Source organism: Melospiza melodia, chromosome 3 (genome assembly GCF_035770615.1).
Source record: "Melospiza melodia melodia isolate bMelMel2 chromosome 3, bMelMel2.pri, whole genome shotgun sequence".
NCBI classification, from domain to species: domain Eukaryota; kingdom Metazoa; phylum Chordata; class Aves; order Passeriformes; family Passerellidae; genus Melospiza; species Melospiza melodia.
In genome coordinates, this window is record NC_086196.1 from 47,796,859 (window position 1) to 47,813,636 (window position 16,778).

General features: G+C 42.4%; 1 protein-coding gene across 1 annotated transcript in view; it reads right to left on the reverse strand.

The window, feature by feature from the left end:
* Positions 1-14,933, reverse strand: part of KCNK1 (potassium two pore domain channel subfamily K member 1) — a 31,420-nt gene extending 16,487 nt beyond the window's left edge. Inside the window, exon 1 of the mRNA XM_063151625.1 lies at positions 14,441-14,933. Coding sequence (XP_063007695.1) covers positions 14,441-14,795 — 355 coding nt within the window. The 5' untranslated portion in view covers positions 14,796-14,933. The remainder of the gene's footprint in view (positions 1-14,440) is intronic.
* Between the last annotated feature and the right edge of the window lie 1,845 nt (positions 14,934-16,778).

Sequence of the window (16,778 nt, forward strand, 5' to 3'; positions counted from 1 at the left end):
CATACACTGGGCATGATGTTCTATGTATGGAATATCCCTTTGGACAGTTTAGGTCAGGTGCCCTGGCCATGAGCCCTCACAGCTCCTTGTGCACCTGCTCCCTGGCAGATCACAGGAAACTGAAAAGTCCTTGACCTGGGGCAAGCACTACTGAGCAACAACTGAAATTTCAGTGTGTTATCAACCTTCCTCTCATAGTCAATACAGAACAGAGCACTGTACCAGCTACTAAGGAGAAAATGAACTCGATCCCAGCTGAAACCAGGGCAAAGTACAAGCCTTTTTACAGTTCTTCCTGAGGTTCACATCCTGAAATATTCAAAGTAGGACAAAAAGAACTTAACATGGACAATGTTTTGGCAGAGATAAAATGTCATTAATGATCAGACTTAGCCAGCAGCTTGTCCACAATATTGATCTTCTCATTTCTCAGGTTGATTCAGAAAAACAACACAATGAGGATTTCACCTTGACTGCAGCATAGAAGTGGTATATCTCACACAACAGATCTTACACATCTAGATTTTGTCTGTAATTCCAGAAGTCTGCACCTATGGAGAAATTCCTTTTAACAGCTAAGACACATTTAGCATCTAAATGGCAGTGAGTCTCAGAGGACACACACTTTCTGAACAGACTGAGAAAAGATGGATCTTTCTTTTTACAGAAAAGGTCTGGAAGCACAGATTCATTCCATGCTGCAATTTTGTCTTTCCACAGCCCCTCTAATTTTAATGTAACAGGTTTTCAAGTTCTATCAATTACTTCAGCTTTCTACCACTTGAAAGATCTTGTGTATGCATGGTGTACCACAGGGATGTGCCAGGTGCTACTGCTGAACCCAGCACCTGTGCACTGTAGTGCTCTGCTTGAAACCTGGTACAGTTCACTAGAGAAGAGATTTCTAAAAATTTATAATTCACACCTGTTACCATCCCAAATGCACCCTGGGATGTGTCAAAAGCTTTGAATGTGTTGCAGTGGCACTTACTGCAGCGTTTTAATCACATTTCCAGTTACTGAAGAATACCTAGTCTTGCAAACTTAATTTCTCGCATTGAAATGAGCCACAATTTTTCTTCCTACCATCTGGAAATAAAAAGAAACAACCAGCTGCAAATTAGTAGGCTCTCCACCTCCACTCTGAAACAAAGATTGCTTTATTGCACCATCAGAAATTACAGAGCATGAAAACAGTGAAGGAAACTTGTATTGTGGGCAGTAAGGAATTATCACACAACATTAAAAAATTAGGACGTTTCATGCTGTGGAGTTAAATTCAAATCTGTAAGCAGCATCTTTGCATTAAAATGCAACCTCACGTAGAAGAAACTGTTATCTACTAGATGCAGCAGGGGAATAGGAATATTTACTTCTAATCTTGTTATTGATTTGACATCTGGAACTCAGGGAATTTGCAAGCATCAACTCCCTTGTTTGGCAGAGAAAGACACATAGTTCTTGCCTGTTTTTGTAAGTTATTTTAATATTTCATATATAAGTCAGTCACCATAATGTACTTGAATGTGGGTATCTTCTGTTTCAATAGCTATTTCTCAGAAACATAAAGATTTTAACAACACATAATGCCAAATAGAAGCAAAACAATTTAACACAAATAGGAAAAAATCACTAAAGCAACTAAAACCACACAGAACTGAAGTGCATCACACTCCACTTTCATGCAAGCATGTTCCATCTGGAATAATAAATTATGAGACAATACTTACATAAGGACCAAAGTGAGATACTTTTACAGATGACATGACTTATTCAAAACTCTAAATTACAGTCCTAAATAGGATGCTTGATGATACTCTCACATCTGAATACAGTCAAGTTGAATATATTCACCATTTCAAGCTCAAAATAGAACACAAATTTGCAAAACTCAATGGGGAAATTCCTCAACTGTTGTGAGAACTAGTTAACTGAACCATAAACAGATTTTATAGATACATTAGTCCTATTCAATTACTCACACGTTTAAGACATCCCACATAGCAAACAATAATTGTGGGAAACACAAATTTGATTAGTTACACTGGAATAAGGACAAATGGGACAATCACAGCTCTGTACGTCCTACCACTAAACAAAGGGAAAGGAAAAGAACTGTGGTTGCACATACGATTTATGTTCACAAGCAGATAAAATGTAGAGGTTTTTGCTTATCTAGAAGTTATTTAGAAATAAACAGGAATGTGGCATTTAGAAAGGTAAACTACATATACAAGACATTTAGCCAGCAATGTAAAGACAAAGACAGAGCAACTTAAATACTCTGTGGTTTTCAAAATCAGTGTTGTCTGTTTAGACTAATGGCAATTTGTTTTAAAATGACACACTTCACTTTGCTACAAAAATTCCTCTTGGTGGGATAGTTGATGATTCCAAAAATTCTTACAACTATAAGGTGACTTTCCTAGTGGGAATACATTCTAAACTCTCAGGGCCAGAATAAGATAGGTGTGCATATAATGAAAGCAGGCAACATTAAATCCAGTATGACAATTCATCAAAAAATACTCCAGTTGCCCAATCACAACTCTGGATTCACAAGTCAGTCAAAGACCATCAACACCGACCAAAGATTTTGAGACCCATTTCCTTAAATCCTTTTCCAGTAAGGTAGCACACACATCAGAAATGCTTAGCCATTCCTCTGTGCTGAAGGTTTCATGTTCAGCACCCTCCTGCCGGCACTTGCATTTAAAAACAGTGACCAGCATGGAAAAGGCTGGACTGACAGAACCTGTGACTCTGTGAGGAAACCAGGGTGCTGTACATGGCACCTCTTAGACCTCAGCATAAAGGGGAGGGGAATGTAAAATTATTGGTAATTCCAAAAGAAAGGCCTAGCACAGAAGAGTCTGAGCAGCAATGAGTAAACTGATAGTTAACACATCTTTACAAGGGACAGATTTCTTTGAGTGTCTGGTCCCATGAACGCATCCAGTTTCCCGTACTTGTCAATGATAAGAATTTGTAAACTGGATGCAATGGTATGACTGCATTACTTCCTTACTAACTCCAAAGACAATGCAATTTACCACATGACAGTAGTTACCCAGCAGGAAAAAATGAAGCTCCCCTGAAGATATGCAGACCTGAAATACACTGGAGAGAAATATTTTAATGATGGCATCTGAGCTAACTAAAAGGAGTCCAGTTAAAATTCTTTCAGCTTTGCTAGCTGACATTTTAATCCTTTAATTTCCATGTGTGAAACAATGCTCCTTTACAAGGGACAGCCAGCAATTGCCAGATACATTATCAGTACAGGAAACACTTTCTTAGGTTACCAGCTCCTTTCTTATACCTGTTGTTGATTTGGCTGTGCTTTTTAGATTCTTTCTGTGCTTCTATGACATAGCTACATGAAATGCCTAACAAATCCCAGAGTAACTGCTAGGAAAAAGGTTGCTGTCGGTTCTGCCCCCTCTTGCATTGGTTGCAGTTTGCTCAAATATAGTAACTCAAAGCAAACTAATCCAGCAGGAAGGGAATATGCTCCTTCCAGTCTGATAAAGTGACTTGGCCTACTGTTGTGGTCCTGTTGGCCACAGACCTAGCACAGGGCTGGACCCTAGGATGAGAATCAGGGATCCAACACATCTTCCTACCACTGGCAAAGCTGTTAGGTAGGCTCAGCGATTTTGTTTTACAACACCCTGAGCAAACCCTTTGCTAGGTAAAAAGAGGCATCCAGCATGCTAAAGCAGAGAAAATACTGCCACCTTCTCACAAAGGCTACTCAGGCATTTGATCAGTTATGTGGGCAGCATTATCTGGTGTGTAGTGTGTTTTCTACACATAGTACACAACTGAACAATTCCCTAGAAGGGAGAGGCAACATTTCTGGACTCTCCACTGAAGTAAATATACAGAAATGTGCATTGCACACTTTGATGTGGATTCTGTAAAAGTCTGTTCAAGTAACTGTGATTTCCTCTAATATTACTGAGCAGAAAAACTATTACTAAAGGAAAATAAGAAAGAACATCAAATGCTAGAAAATAAAAGCCTGCTGAAGTGCACCCACAGGATGGGAAATCAGCTTACTGTATGGGAACACAGCCTAGCAGCAGAAATGGAGAACTGCAAGACAAAACACACAGGTTCCTATTCTCAACCATACTAATGGCTCATATGTGATCTTCCATGATTGTTTTTCCTTTGTCTTAGCTTATCCTTTAGCAAAATACATACAGCAATGTCACTGTGATCTCTCAAGATACAGAACATAACAGAAGTGCACTAATCAGCAAAAAGCAGTTTCTGGTATGCACATGCTTCAAGATCCACTGATAAAACATTATGCAGAAATGTGAAAGATGATCACCATCTTCCTCATGACATCTAAGGACATGGAGTAATGCAAGGCTAAAACCAGGAGCTCAAACTTCTGTTTAAGATGTCGAGTGAGCTTCCATCTTTTGCTTTGACTGAGATTCAAGGCTAACAATAACTCCTAAAATAAATAACATTTTCCTCAAAGCACAATACAAAATAATCTCAGGTGGCAGCTAGGAAACCTGACCTGAACATTCAGGTGGCTTCACTGATTACACAGAGCTGCACTAAAGGATACAACTGAAAATTAAAGATGTATCTTTCCACTATAGGTAGGCAGAATGTAAATACATAACACTGAGGTCTAAATCTAAGGCCTGAGATTAGTCTTGGATTTAGTTTTTTCCCTTATCAACATGAATTGTTGATTCACACAGTGCTGCATCCTGTAGTGTCCACAGTTCCTTGAATACCCAACCAGAGTTGCAGCAGTGGACCAGGAGCCAGACTGAAGTCCTGGACTTCTCAAGAGATGTGTAAATGCACAGAGGTAAATTAAACAATCCTCACATTAAAGAAATTCATTCCTAAATATTAATCACTCAAATGATGTACAGAATTTTGCGTTAATTTCTGTGCACCACTTAGAGTTTACAGTAGCTGGCATTTTCAAATAATAACACAATTATACTTCTTTGAGCCCTGTCCATTTGCTATACTGCTCAGTCAGCATCCCAACACTAACCAAAACAGAGCCATGGAAATCACTCATCATAGAACTGTTAAAGTTGGAAAAACTCTCCAAGATCACCAAGTCCAACCATCAACCTATATAACATATATAAATAAGCAACAAGACCTGTTGTGAAGTGTTTAAAATTTAATTGTCCATTAGTAAATCATACAGCCTAGAGCTTCTGAAACTCTACAAGAGATGGAAGTTCTTTGGTTTGCTTTAGAGTTTTCTCATTTCCTTTAGGCTGTAGGCTTCAAAGGAAAAGGTCTATGCAATTCTTGTACAGCATACAGCTGGGAAAATAGTTACTTTGAATAACATAAAAAGCAGAGATTCCAAGGTCTTCCCATATTAAATAAAAGGATCAATTTTTAAGGCTCTTTTCCCCTTCCTGTGGAGAAAGATGTATGGACTTCTATAATAAAGTTCCTGAGAGTTAAACATCCAACCTATTTAATTTTTAGCAGATCTCTGGATATGTTGCTGCTTTCTGAACATGAGGTTTTTTCCACTTTAAAGCCACGTATAGTAGAGTCTCAGTCTGTCAGGGAAGAGGTCAAATAAGATTTTTGCCTTGTGTTTGCATTTGGTAACTCTGAAGTAACATCTCCTTTTCAAACTATATTGTAAACAAAAGAGGATACCTACTCTAACTTGCTTCTGGACTTTGGCACTAGTACTGCATGTTGCAATGTCTGAGGCTGCCAATCACTCAACTGAGCAAAATAGGTGCTCACAGTGTGCCCCATAGTTTTAAAATATCAAAGAAAGTAGAAGACCAAGTGTCACATAAGAGAAAATTCAATACAGACTATAAAATAAAATCATACCTAAGTCCCATTCCAGTCAGTGCTGCATCATTTGAGAATTTCGGAAGGATTACTTTTGCCTCTTAATGCTGAGAAATCTTCTCATACTTGGAAATAATTATAGTTTTAGTATGCATTTCATAGAATCATAGAACGGTCTGGGTTGGAAGGGACCTTAAAGATCCTCTTGCTCCAACCCTCCCTGCCATGGGCAGGACACCTTTCACTAGAGCAGGTTGCTCAGGGCCCGATCCAAACCTGGCCTTGAACATTTCCAGAGATGGGGCCTCTATAACTAGATTTATCTCTCATTCTGCTAATTGGAAAAAAAAAAAAAACCCAAACATCAACAATGATGTGTCTTAACATTATCATTTCAGTATCTAATTCTGGTTGGTCTCTCTTTTACCTTAAACCCACTTACATGTCTAGTCTTAAGAAACCTGTGAAGAAGCTACTGTTAAATTATTTAAGGTTATTCAGCTGAGTCAATTTAAACAGTGTTTAAATAATTGAAAGACACAGAAGGAGGCACTCATACTGCAAGCAAAATGAAATTCATTTTAGCCTTTTCATTTAATTTTGAGCTATTTTAAGCATATTCAGAAAACATACTCGGTGTGTCAGACATGAAATGCATGAGGAACAAAATATATGACAAAACCCCATTCTCATAGCACCAATGCTCGCAAAAGCTGCATTTGCAAAGATATTAAATTATGCTTGAAAACATTCTATACAGAGATTCTGGTCAGGCCAGAAGTTTTCAATTTGTGGTTAGAGGCAGAAAGCCTCCACTTGCTGTTATCAAAACAGTCTGGACTCACAATTTGCAGGAGAAAGACGGAATTCTGCTGTAAAATTCCTAGCACTAGATAGTATGCAACTTTGTCAGAGGGCACAGACTCAATTTCTCACACACAAGCAAAGGCTACTTGGAAGACAACTGGGCCAGCTTGTTCCGCTGGTAAAACCTGCTTCCCAGCCCAATCTGCAGCTGGGATTTCCCTGGTTCCTCAAAGATGATGTGATAACTTCCAAAGCTGCTGCAGTGACTGGCACAGAATCAGTCTGTAGTACAGACCATGGTAATTCTCAGTTAGTAAATGTTTGGAGTCTGGTGACAGCTGGTGTACCACTTGGATTCATATCTGCTTTTCCTACAAGGACGCTGGTACATTCTGTTTTCAGAGATGAATGTGTATCTTTTCCTTTCCAATCCATATGCTCTTCCAAGAGGCACTTGGATACTTTTGTGAAGCACAGCCACTTGAAAAGCTTTGCTCCATTGATTCCTTTCAGTGCTGCTCTTAACCAGAACCACACTGCTGTTTTGACCTCATAAGAAACAATCTGTTTAAGGTATATGCAGGGTTCTTCCATGAAAAAGATGGCTGGTACCTTTCTCCTAGACCTTCTGGGTCACCATCAGTAACTTCTGTAGGTCATCAGCTGAATTTTGTACAAATATCCTAACTCTCAAGCGGCTGAGGTCAGACCCAGTGAGGCAGTAGGTATTTAGGTAGCCAATTCCCAAGAAAATTTTTTATTACTTTTCTTGAATTCTGAAGGCATCAGAACTCTCATAGGAATCCTAATTTTTCCTTAAAATGCTAAACTTCTACTTCTTCACAGGCCAAGAAATACTCTGGTCTTCATATGGTTTAGTAGCTTGTAAGCTACTTTATAATTAACATGGAGCAGTGACCAAAATAGACCTTAGTCCATACATATGATGTTACTCTATTTAAAAAACTCCACAGATTATTAAAATGATGATGCAGCGGGCCAAAGTGAAACAAGGGAAGAACCAAAACAAACAACAAGTAATGAAAACAGGAGTAACAATAGGTTTAAAAGACCTTTAAAAAATTATATTCAGAAAAAAGTGAAAATCCTACCAAGTAATGGCCAGGAATTGCAGGATTTGGTTTTTAAGTTTTAGAAATCCTGTTCTGAAAGTATACATTACTTAACTTAGGACTTGATTTGGAGATGTCGGTAGAATAATAATACGAATTCCAGCTTTACAAAAAGGCTGAAACATAGAAAATGTTTAATGAAAGGCAATTTTGCAGGAGATGACTCTCTTGCTTTCAACTGTTTGTGTTTCAGCACAGGAGGAATGACCCTAGGCCAAACACAGAAGGACTACAGAGGCAGCAGCTGCAGTCCTTCACCTGCTGAGAGCTGCTGGTGGGGCTCCTTACCACTGGCAATTTAGCAAGGCAAGAGGAATTGGAGGATACAGAAGTGAGGACAGTTTGTAAGGAAGACATTCCACCCATCAGAGCCAGCAGTGCTGGTAATACAATAATACAGTCTTGGTAATCCATGGCTTCCCCAGATGCTGCCAGGAGATGTTTTTCCTACTCACTGGCCTGTAAAGAAGGCCAAATATTGGTTTACAGTGACTCGACAGCCTTTGTTTCAGCAAGCATAAGCAGGATTTTTGGCTTAGCTGATTGCTCTAGCCCCATGAGAAACCAGGAACTACCATCCTGCCTGGAACACGGGACAGGGAGAGACCCAGATTTCCTCTCTGCCGCTGCTTTCTGCAGTAGAAGTAAACAAGACCTTTGTCCTAGGCACACAAGAGATAACGTGACCAATCTGGCTGTAGCTCATCTCTGTTACTTATCTCTGGTAACTGAGTGCCTTCTGTCCTGAAGTCCAGAACCTAATACTTTCTCAAAAAAATGTTTATTAACATGGATTTTGACAAAATACAGAGGTTTTGGAGATATTCGCACCACACATTTTTGGTATGTGTATTTTGGTAGGTTTGCTTGGTTTTGTGTTTTCAGGGGTTTTTTTTCAGTTTGCTTGGGCTTTTTAACTGGTCAAGTCCCCTCTTTTCTGATTGTAAATGTGATTTTTTCTTTTTCACTATTTCAATGAACTTTCCCATTATTTTGTGTTGTAAGGCAGAGATCCCAGAAGCATCCAAGCTATTTTCTCAGTATGACTCCATACATACTCAACTTTCACAACTTCCCTAGATGGTGGTCTTTTTGTCTCCTCTTCCTAAGCAGTTCTAGAAAACCCTAGTTCAAATCCTTGTACTGAGAATAACATTCAGCTGAACTCAACTGCAATCTCCCACATCCCAGGAGACAGCATCTTGACCCTGGGGCCAGACTAAAATATGACAGCAGCAAATCTGGAACTGCTCCATGGGTATAGAATGAAGGAAGAAAGCAGACACAGAGGCAGACAGAACGACTCTTTGACTTTGTGCTTGTACCACTTAATCCAAGAAGCAGGATGCCTGGTTCCAGGACAGTCTATTGATCTGGAGGCCAACAGCCTTGGGGCCAGCAGCTGTGACCACACCCTGTCCCAGAAAACCCTGTAGGCTTCAACCCCTTGGCTTCAGATCCATATTAGCTTGCAGAATGTAATCCTTTTCCTCTGGCATCTTTCTCAACCTACCTTTGCTCTTAGAATGTCTGCTGGATAAAAACCACTCTGTTGCAGAGTACAGCACAACCTCCCTTTGCTTCCGAGATCATCCCCAGCAAATTACCTTTTCCTGTAGATGTTATTTCCAAGTAACAAACAACTCTTAAAAGAAAAACAAAGTTCCCAAAGTTTGGCATCCTCACCCTGGTGAATAGCTGCAATTCATCACAACAATTTAAATAATCTATGAGTGCTGCAGTCAGGGCAACAGCACAATGAAGCTTCAGTGTTCTGCTGGAGTCAGGGGTGACTGCCAGTGAGACAGATCTGAATTTAATCCATCACCAAGTTTCTATATTTTCAGATAAGATGCAACAGAGAACCTTATGTCAGGTCTCTAGACAGACATTTGGTATGAATTATGAAACATATTTATTTGGTGTGAATTAATGAGATAATACTGGCATCACCAGGGACACAGCCCACATATTCTGACAGCAGCAAAAATAACATATGCATTTTACATTGAATTCAAGCATGGGACAGAAAACCTTGTTTTCCCTAAAGTCTCTGTAAACTGTCCTCTTATTTATTATTTATTACCTTAAGTTATATTCACATCTTTCTATACAGGATTGAGAGATCTCAGTAGTTTCTTACACCTGAGGGCTCTACTGTAAGAGCCTACAAATCTTATGATGTCTTTGTAATGCTCCACTGTCATACTTTCATGGCCCTCACTCATCTTCTACGGATTTGTTCAGATCTGTAATGCACACTAAATATGCACTGGATGTGGGGCCTGTTCCCCTGAGGGAGAAGAAAGGCAAGAAAATCAAGCACTTGTGAAAAGAACATGGAGAAAATGATGCAGACTGCCAGGCTCCTCTTTCCCTGGCCTCTTCATACAGAATGCACTTTCTTTTGCAGTACATCACAACCTCACAGCCTGCTACTTGTCATAAATAAAGGCATAGTTTAGTTTCTCAAAGCAAGTAGCAATGCTTATGAGAGTCAGATCTAACAGAGAACACCCTTATAAATCAAATTATAGATGCATTAACTCCTCATACAGCTTGGCAGTTAAATAACCTGAATGCAAAACTTTTCCTGAAAGCCATATTGTATCTTTACTTGCCCTTCCACCAAGCACTTTCAAAGTAGCAGCCTCTATAAGCATTTATCTGCAACTACTGAATTACTACTGCTCCTTACTCCATTCAAAATACAATAAAACCCAAATTCAGCCCATTGTGGATCTTGGGTGACAGTCTCTGAATGCAGCACAATACACCCATGCTCAGCACCAACAATGAGATTGGTACAGGCTGAATTCTGGACAAAATGCTGCTTTCACAAAGCACTTTGCAGACAACCATGTTACAGGCTTCAGAAGTGGTGAAATACAGACAATCCTCCCCTCTCCTATTGCCTTAACTCCTGTGGTTCAAATGACAGGCCAGCTGACCTCAATCAAAAAATTTAAAATGTGTTGCCATCATAGAAGAGGCAACTTCTCACCTTTCCTCTGCAAATCCCTAAATCAAGACAAGGCTATCCTCACCTCCTTCTCAAGGGTATCTTGCCAACTCTATCACAGCAGAGAAGGATACAAGGCAGCTGGTCCTCAGCATCCCTTTGGTGTCTAGATGTTATATGAAACCTCCAGCCATGCCTGTAGGTGGCAAGGCTTGTGAATGAAGGTAAAAATACTCAAAGCTGGACAGTCAGAATAAGTCTTACAGCCCGTTTGTAGAAAATGCCACGGAATATTTTTGCACTGAGAAGACTCATACCAGAAACAAACATAAAACTAAAGGCCCCAAGTTCCTAAATTGGCTGCTCCTTTCCTTCCCTACCTATTTTCCTTCAACAAGCAGAAGTCAGTGTACTTTTCATATCTGTCAACACAACCAGTATCAATTTCTTTGGTTGCTTCATTCTGCTTACAACTCGTGTAATGCAGTATTCCCATATTCTACCAATATGGGATAAGATGTTAGACACTGACAGCACACCAAGATGAGTGAAAAAACCACCTGCAAGGGTGAGTGCAAAAAAATTGCTTCATTTTTATTGTTAGAAATAAAAGACTTTAGTACAGATGGCACCACAACAAAGCCAACCAGAAAGAACTGTTTCAGCATGATTTGATGGCATCTAGCACTGAGACAAGCAGACTATAGATGTGTGTCAGGTATTAATTACAGGGCATTTCCAAGGCAGACACTACTTAAATGTACATAACTGTATATTCTTAGTGTTTAGCTGTCAATTATTAATGACCAAAGTGCTTCACCTTACACACTGCTCATATGGCATTCTGCACAACTGCTTAAGTTGCATAGGGAGGAATAAAGTCAGAAGAGAAACTTGCTACCTGTCACTGCTACAATCTGCTGAAGCTTCACCACCAGTCCATTTCACTGCCCTTTGCTTGTCCGTCCTTCAGGCAGCTTGTGACAGTCCTGTGACAGCCCATGTGCACAGCAATACTAATTGCTTTCAAGTAGCAATTTGCCTTATTCTGCAATGACATTTAAGATTTTTTTTTTTAATTCATAACTGACTTTATCATTTTCTTCGTGGATTTTATCTGGTGAGTAAGAAGCCAAAGACTATAATCAGGACAGGAGGGAACAAGAAGAAAAGTGAGGGTTCCCAAATTTAAACACTTCCCCACATGCTTTTTATAGAAAACTGAAAGGCTATGAAAGAAGCCTTGTCCCCTGTACAAGGGGTAGGTGTGCATTTATTTACATATGAGAGACAAATTCAGTCAGCTGAACATAAGGAACACCCAGCTGCTCCCTGTAATTTCAATTACACACAGAAACAACCCTCAGCTGGAGCCATCAGTAGCAGGGTTCTCTTTTCTGCTTTTGCCCTCACTATACTTGGCAAAGGGAGGGCATTTCAGGTGTACACTTTATAACAATACAGCATATTTTGATTGTTCAAGCACTTCTGAACAAGTGTTTGAGGTGGCCGGGCGGGTTCTTCTGATTGTCATCCCTTTGAATGACCATTTCAAGAGACTTGAAAGATTTCTTGCACAGGTGCAGAGTCAATTGAGGGGGAAAAAATGCACCTCACCAGAAATACCTGTAGCTCTGGGGAGAGTTTGAACAAGCATTGGAGGTACTGTAGTGGTCTGGATTTGTACTTATCTACTTGTACCAACTCTAATTTATATTAAATAGGGATTAAGTGCAGCTGAAGGCCACTGCATAAAACAAGAAACAGATGGAATTGGTTACAAAGGGCCCAAGGCAAAGGACTATCAGACACAGAAGGAAGTACCACCACTTCATGCCTGGTCTATTACATCAGTGATGACTGCATGACCTCAGTTTACGAGGCACACAGAAATAACAAAAGTCAACTCATGCATGTCAGACCTCTGGGTTTTCTGCACACATGCCATGTAAGTGGCCTTTTCTAAAAGGTTTTCCATTTGGACAATGGTACCTTGAGTCTTCTTCCCTGGCAAGGCCTCTGTGATCAAGCCAGCTAGACATGCAGGGCCAGCTTACGCCTTGCCCTTCAGCAGACAGGCAGTGGGAAAGAGACATCCCTGCCTGAGCTGTACTACTCAGCCAACCACCCTTAGCTGTGCATCAGCACCAAGTGTTAAGGCGTCACCAACTCAGACCCAGCCCCACTGTCCCAACTGCGAACATTTTTTGACTGAGTCATTAAAAAAAAAAAAAAAAAAGTAGGACCTTTTTTAATTCCTTTTTTTTATTATTATTTTAATGCGAGTTAGTACACTACAGAAAAACTAATTTGAATATAAAAATAGCTCTTGGACAAAATAATTTACATTTTATAGTACCTAACAGTACAACTGATTAGAAATGAAAAAAGCGGGTCAATTCAGCTCCTTAAGTTTTAAGTGCTTTATAGCTTTACTGAAAGAAAAAATTTAGGTGCTGAAGTACTATCACAGTTCTATGCTTTTTTCATCAGCAGTATTCCTATATGTTGATTAATTCTTGGAAATTTATTCACTGAAAGCATTTAACTGCTTCAAGTGTGTAACTTTCTCTCTTCTTACAAACTCTAGTAATTAAGAAGTGGGAAGGAGAGGTGTTGGAGGGACACCCATAACCCTGTTTTACTTTTTAAAAACACAAACTTCCTTATAACCCTAGTCTGTATGCTCAATGGCAACTATTTATAGGACAAGCGCTGCCTGTTTGAGATCAGTCAGGAAGCACTAACTTATGAACAGGTAAGCAAATTATTAAATGTCATTATTAGTATCAGCTGATTAAATTTCCCATAACAGAAGGAGGGCTAACTTGGGGGCAAGGAGGAAAAAAAAAATAATAAAGAAACAGCGCATCTTTTATAGCAATATCAATGTACTGCCAAGACACAAAGCCCTCTCTGGTTGGACAAATTTTGGGGTGATTTTTTTAAAGCTTTTCTTATTTGACAAGCCCTTATTATTTGTGTCAGTGACCTGCATTCAAATCACCAGAACCCAGCTTCCCCGCACAAATGCCCTGCACTCATCCTTTAGAAGGCTGTCCACTGTGATGGTATGTGAAATGTAACTACTGCAAAAATAAGTGTCTGTAGAAACTATGGTCAGAGGAACGTTTCCTCGAGTTTTTCAAAACACCAATGCAAACTGCTATCTGGAAGAAAGGAAGCATTATCTTTCAGTCACTTATATGCAAATATTAAATGGAAATTGACAGTAAAACAGGAAAATGAAATTTAATTCATTATAACCGGGTTAGCAGTCCATCCCTGTCCATCCCTGTGTGTGTATCCCCCCCAGGAAAGAATCAGCCAAGAAAAAAAAAACACCAAAGGAGAACGCAAAGGAGTCACCTCCAGAAGCATTTAAAAGTTCAAAGAAAGAGCCGGGCATCTCGCCGGATTTTCGAGAGCGCCAACGATTTCAGGGTGGAGGAATGGGCAGCCCGGCTCCTGGCGCCGAATTCACGGGGGTCAGGGATGGGTGATGCACCCTGACAAAACACGCCCGTGACAGGGGAGAGTTTGGGAAGTGGGCTCCCTCCAGAGCCCCCCTCACGCCCAGGGCCGCGGGGCCGGCGGTCGCTCCGTGCCCCCGGTCCCGGCTGCCCCACACCGGCCCCGCCGCCGCCGCGGGGCCCTCGGGGGTCCGGGCCTCCCCGGAAGGCCTCCGGCAGCGGGCGAAGCGCCTTTGCCTTACCCGTGGTGGAGAGGACGGTGCTGGCGAAGAAGAGGGAGGACGTGAAGTCCCAGTTCCAGTTTCCCGAGGCGTTGCTGAGCACCGAGACGCCGTAGTTGCTGGCCTCCAGCACCCGCACCAGGAACTGCTCCAGCTGCTGCTCCGAGAGGCAGGCGTGCTCCTCCAGGAAGCGCTGCTTCAGCTTGCCCAGCTCCTGGCGCAGCAGGTCTTCGTAGGGCAGCTCCACCGAGGAGAAGACCACGGCGCCGAACACCAGGTAGAGCAGGTAGCCCAGCACCAGCAGCGCGAAGCACCAGGCGGAGCGGTGCTGCTCCACCAGCCGCACGCAGGAGCTGCCCGCCAGCGACTGCAGCATCTTTCCGAGCCGGGGCCGGCTGAGCCCCGGGCTGGGCCGCGCCGCTGAGGGGAGCGGGGGCTGAAGGAGCAGGGAAGGGAAGGGGCAGTGCGGCCGGCGGCTGCCCCCCGAGCGGCGGGCTGGCTGGGAGGGCGCGGAGCGGCGCTGATGTGGCGCTCACGTGGACGCGCGGCGCAGGTACCGCGGCGGAGGGAGGGACGCAGGCAGGGAGGGAGGGAGGGAGGAAGGGCCTCTCCCCCCCCCCCCTCCTCCTCCTCCTCCTCCTCCTCCTCCTCCTCCTCCTCCTCCTCCTCCTGCTGCTGCCGATGACTGCCCCCGCCGCCTCGTGCTGGGACCTGGGACGCCGGCGCTTTCTCTCGCTGCCGTTCCCAGTCTCCGAGTAACGCGTGGAATCCCCCCCTGGCGCTCCCAGAAGCCACCCGAGAGCCTCCCCCCGCCCCGCGCTGCGGCGGAGCTTTATTCCCCTTTCCGCGCAAAAGTCTCTGGAGATTTCCTGGCCCCGCTGCTCCCCGCCCCCTGCGGTGAGAAACCCCCAAAACAGCAATTCCTTCCACTATTTGTTGTTATTATTTACTTATTTATTCATTCATTCATTCACATTTCAGCGCAGCATAAGGTGACGCAGTGTGAAGCGGGAGGCTGACTTTCATTCAGCGCAGGATGTGATGAGTTCAAGGAGAAACCCAGATGTCAGGTGTTGAAGTCCTCCCTCAGGTCTCTAACTTCGAAATGGGGCCTGTTTGGGGGTGCAGTTTGAACCAGGTGACCTCCAGCAGCTCCCCAAACAAGCTAAAGGAGTCTTTGCTCTTGTGAGACACTTTCTTTTTAATTGTGTGGAGCGGCTGGCTAGTGCTCAGAGCAGCATCCACGGTGAATACAAATGTGCTGTGCAGCCAGCCCTCTGTGTAGCCCCAGCCAGAGATCTTCACAAGTTTCACTGTGAATGCTTCTTTCTTCATCCATCTCAAAAGTCCAACCAGCACAGTAAACTTGCCAGATGAGGCTCCCCACCAGATGAAAAGGTGCAGTAAAAATTACAGCTTCCCAAACTATCCCTTAGGGTGAATAAAGACAGCTTCTAGTAAAGGAGGGAGAAAGGGTTCCCTGGTCACAAAGTTCTGCCACGCCCCTTCCACCTCTCAGCTAATGGCAATTTTTTACAGACACAAAGGAGTAACTTGCAGATTAGAAATTTACTAGGGTTGAGCCAGGGAGTTTGGACAGAGTAAATAAAATCCAGCAACCTATCTTAAGCTGTGACATACCCGTCTAAGCTTTAAGGACTACTGTGGGAAAAGAATAGAAAAATGAAAGGCAAAAAAAAATTCAGGCTAAAAACTTAAAATTATATGTCAACATTTTCTTTTATACAACAGCTACATGAAGCTATGGGATAAATCTGGCCTGACAGAACAGCTCATCCAGTTCCTGGTCTATTCCCCACTGCCCGCCACAGCTGGGTCATTCCAGGGCCTTGAACACATCCCCCACCCCCGTGTTTCATTAAAATGTAAATGTGCTCTTGCATGCAAACAGCGGCTGCTTGAATGGTTGGTCAGTAGAGCACTGGGGGGGATGTGGGAGGTACACAGGGACAGGCTGAGCAGGCAGACTGCAGACTCTCTGTGATGTGGTGGGAGAACACGTGTGGTATTCGTGACAGGCAGTGGTCATGTCTTTGCTCTGAAACAGAATTTCCCCAACCTTCAAGCCAAATATTTGTTTAAAGGTTAGAAAATGTTTGCCTAAGAACACGCCTCTCTTCAGTTATAGGAAACTGTGGCTGGGTAAGCTGAGCCAGCCTCCTTCAGTTTTCCATTTTTATGAATCAGTCACTCTCCATTTTTAGAAGCCTCTCACACTTGGAGGTTTGTTGGGCTGAAGAGAAAAGGAGGACTCTCTGCTGAACAGAGCCTGCAATACTCTCCTAACTCGTTCCTAACTGTTCTGCTAGTCAAAGATTAGGCTAGTCAAGGATTCAGT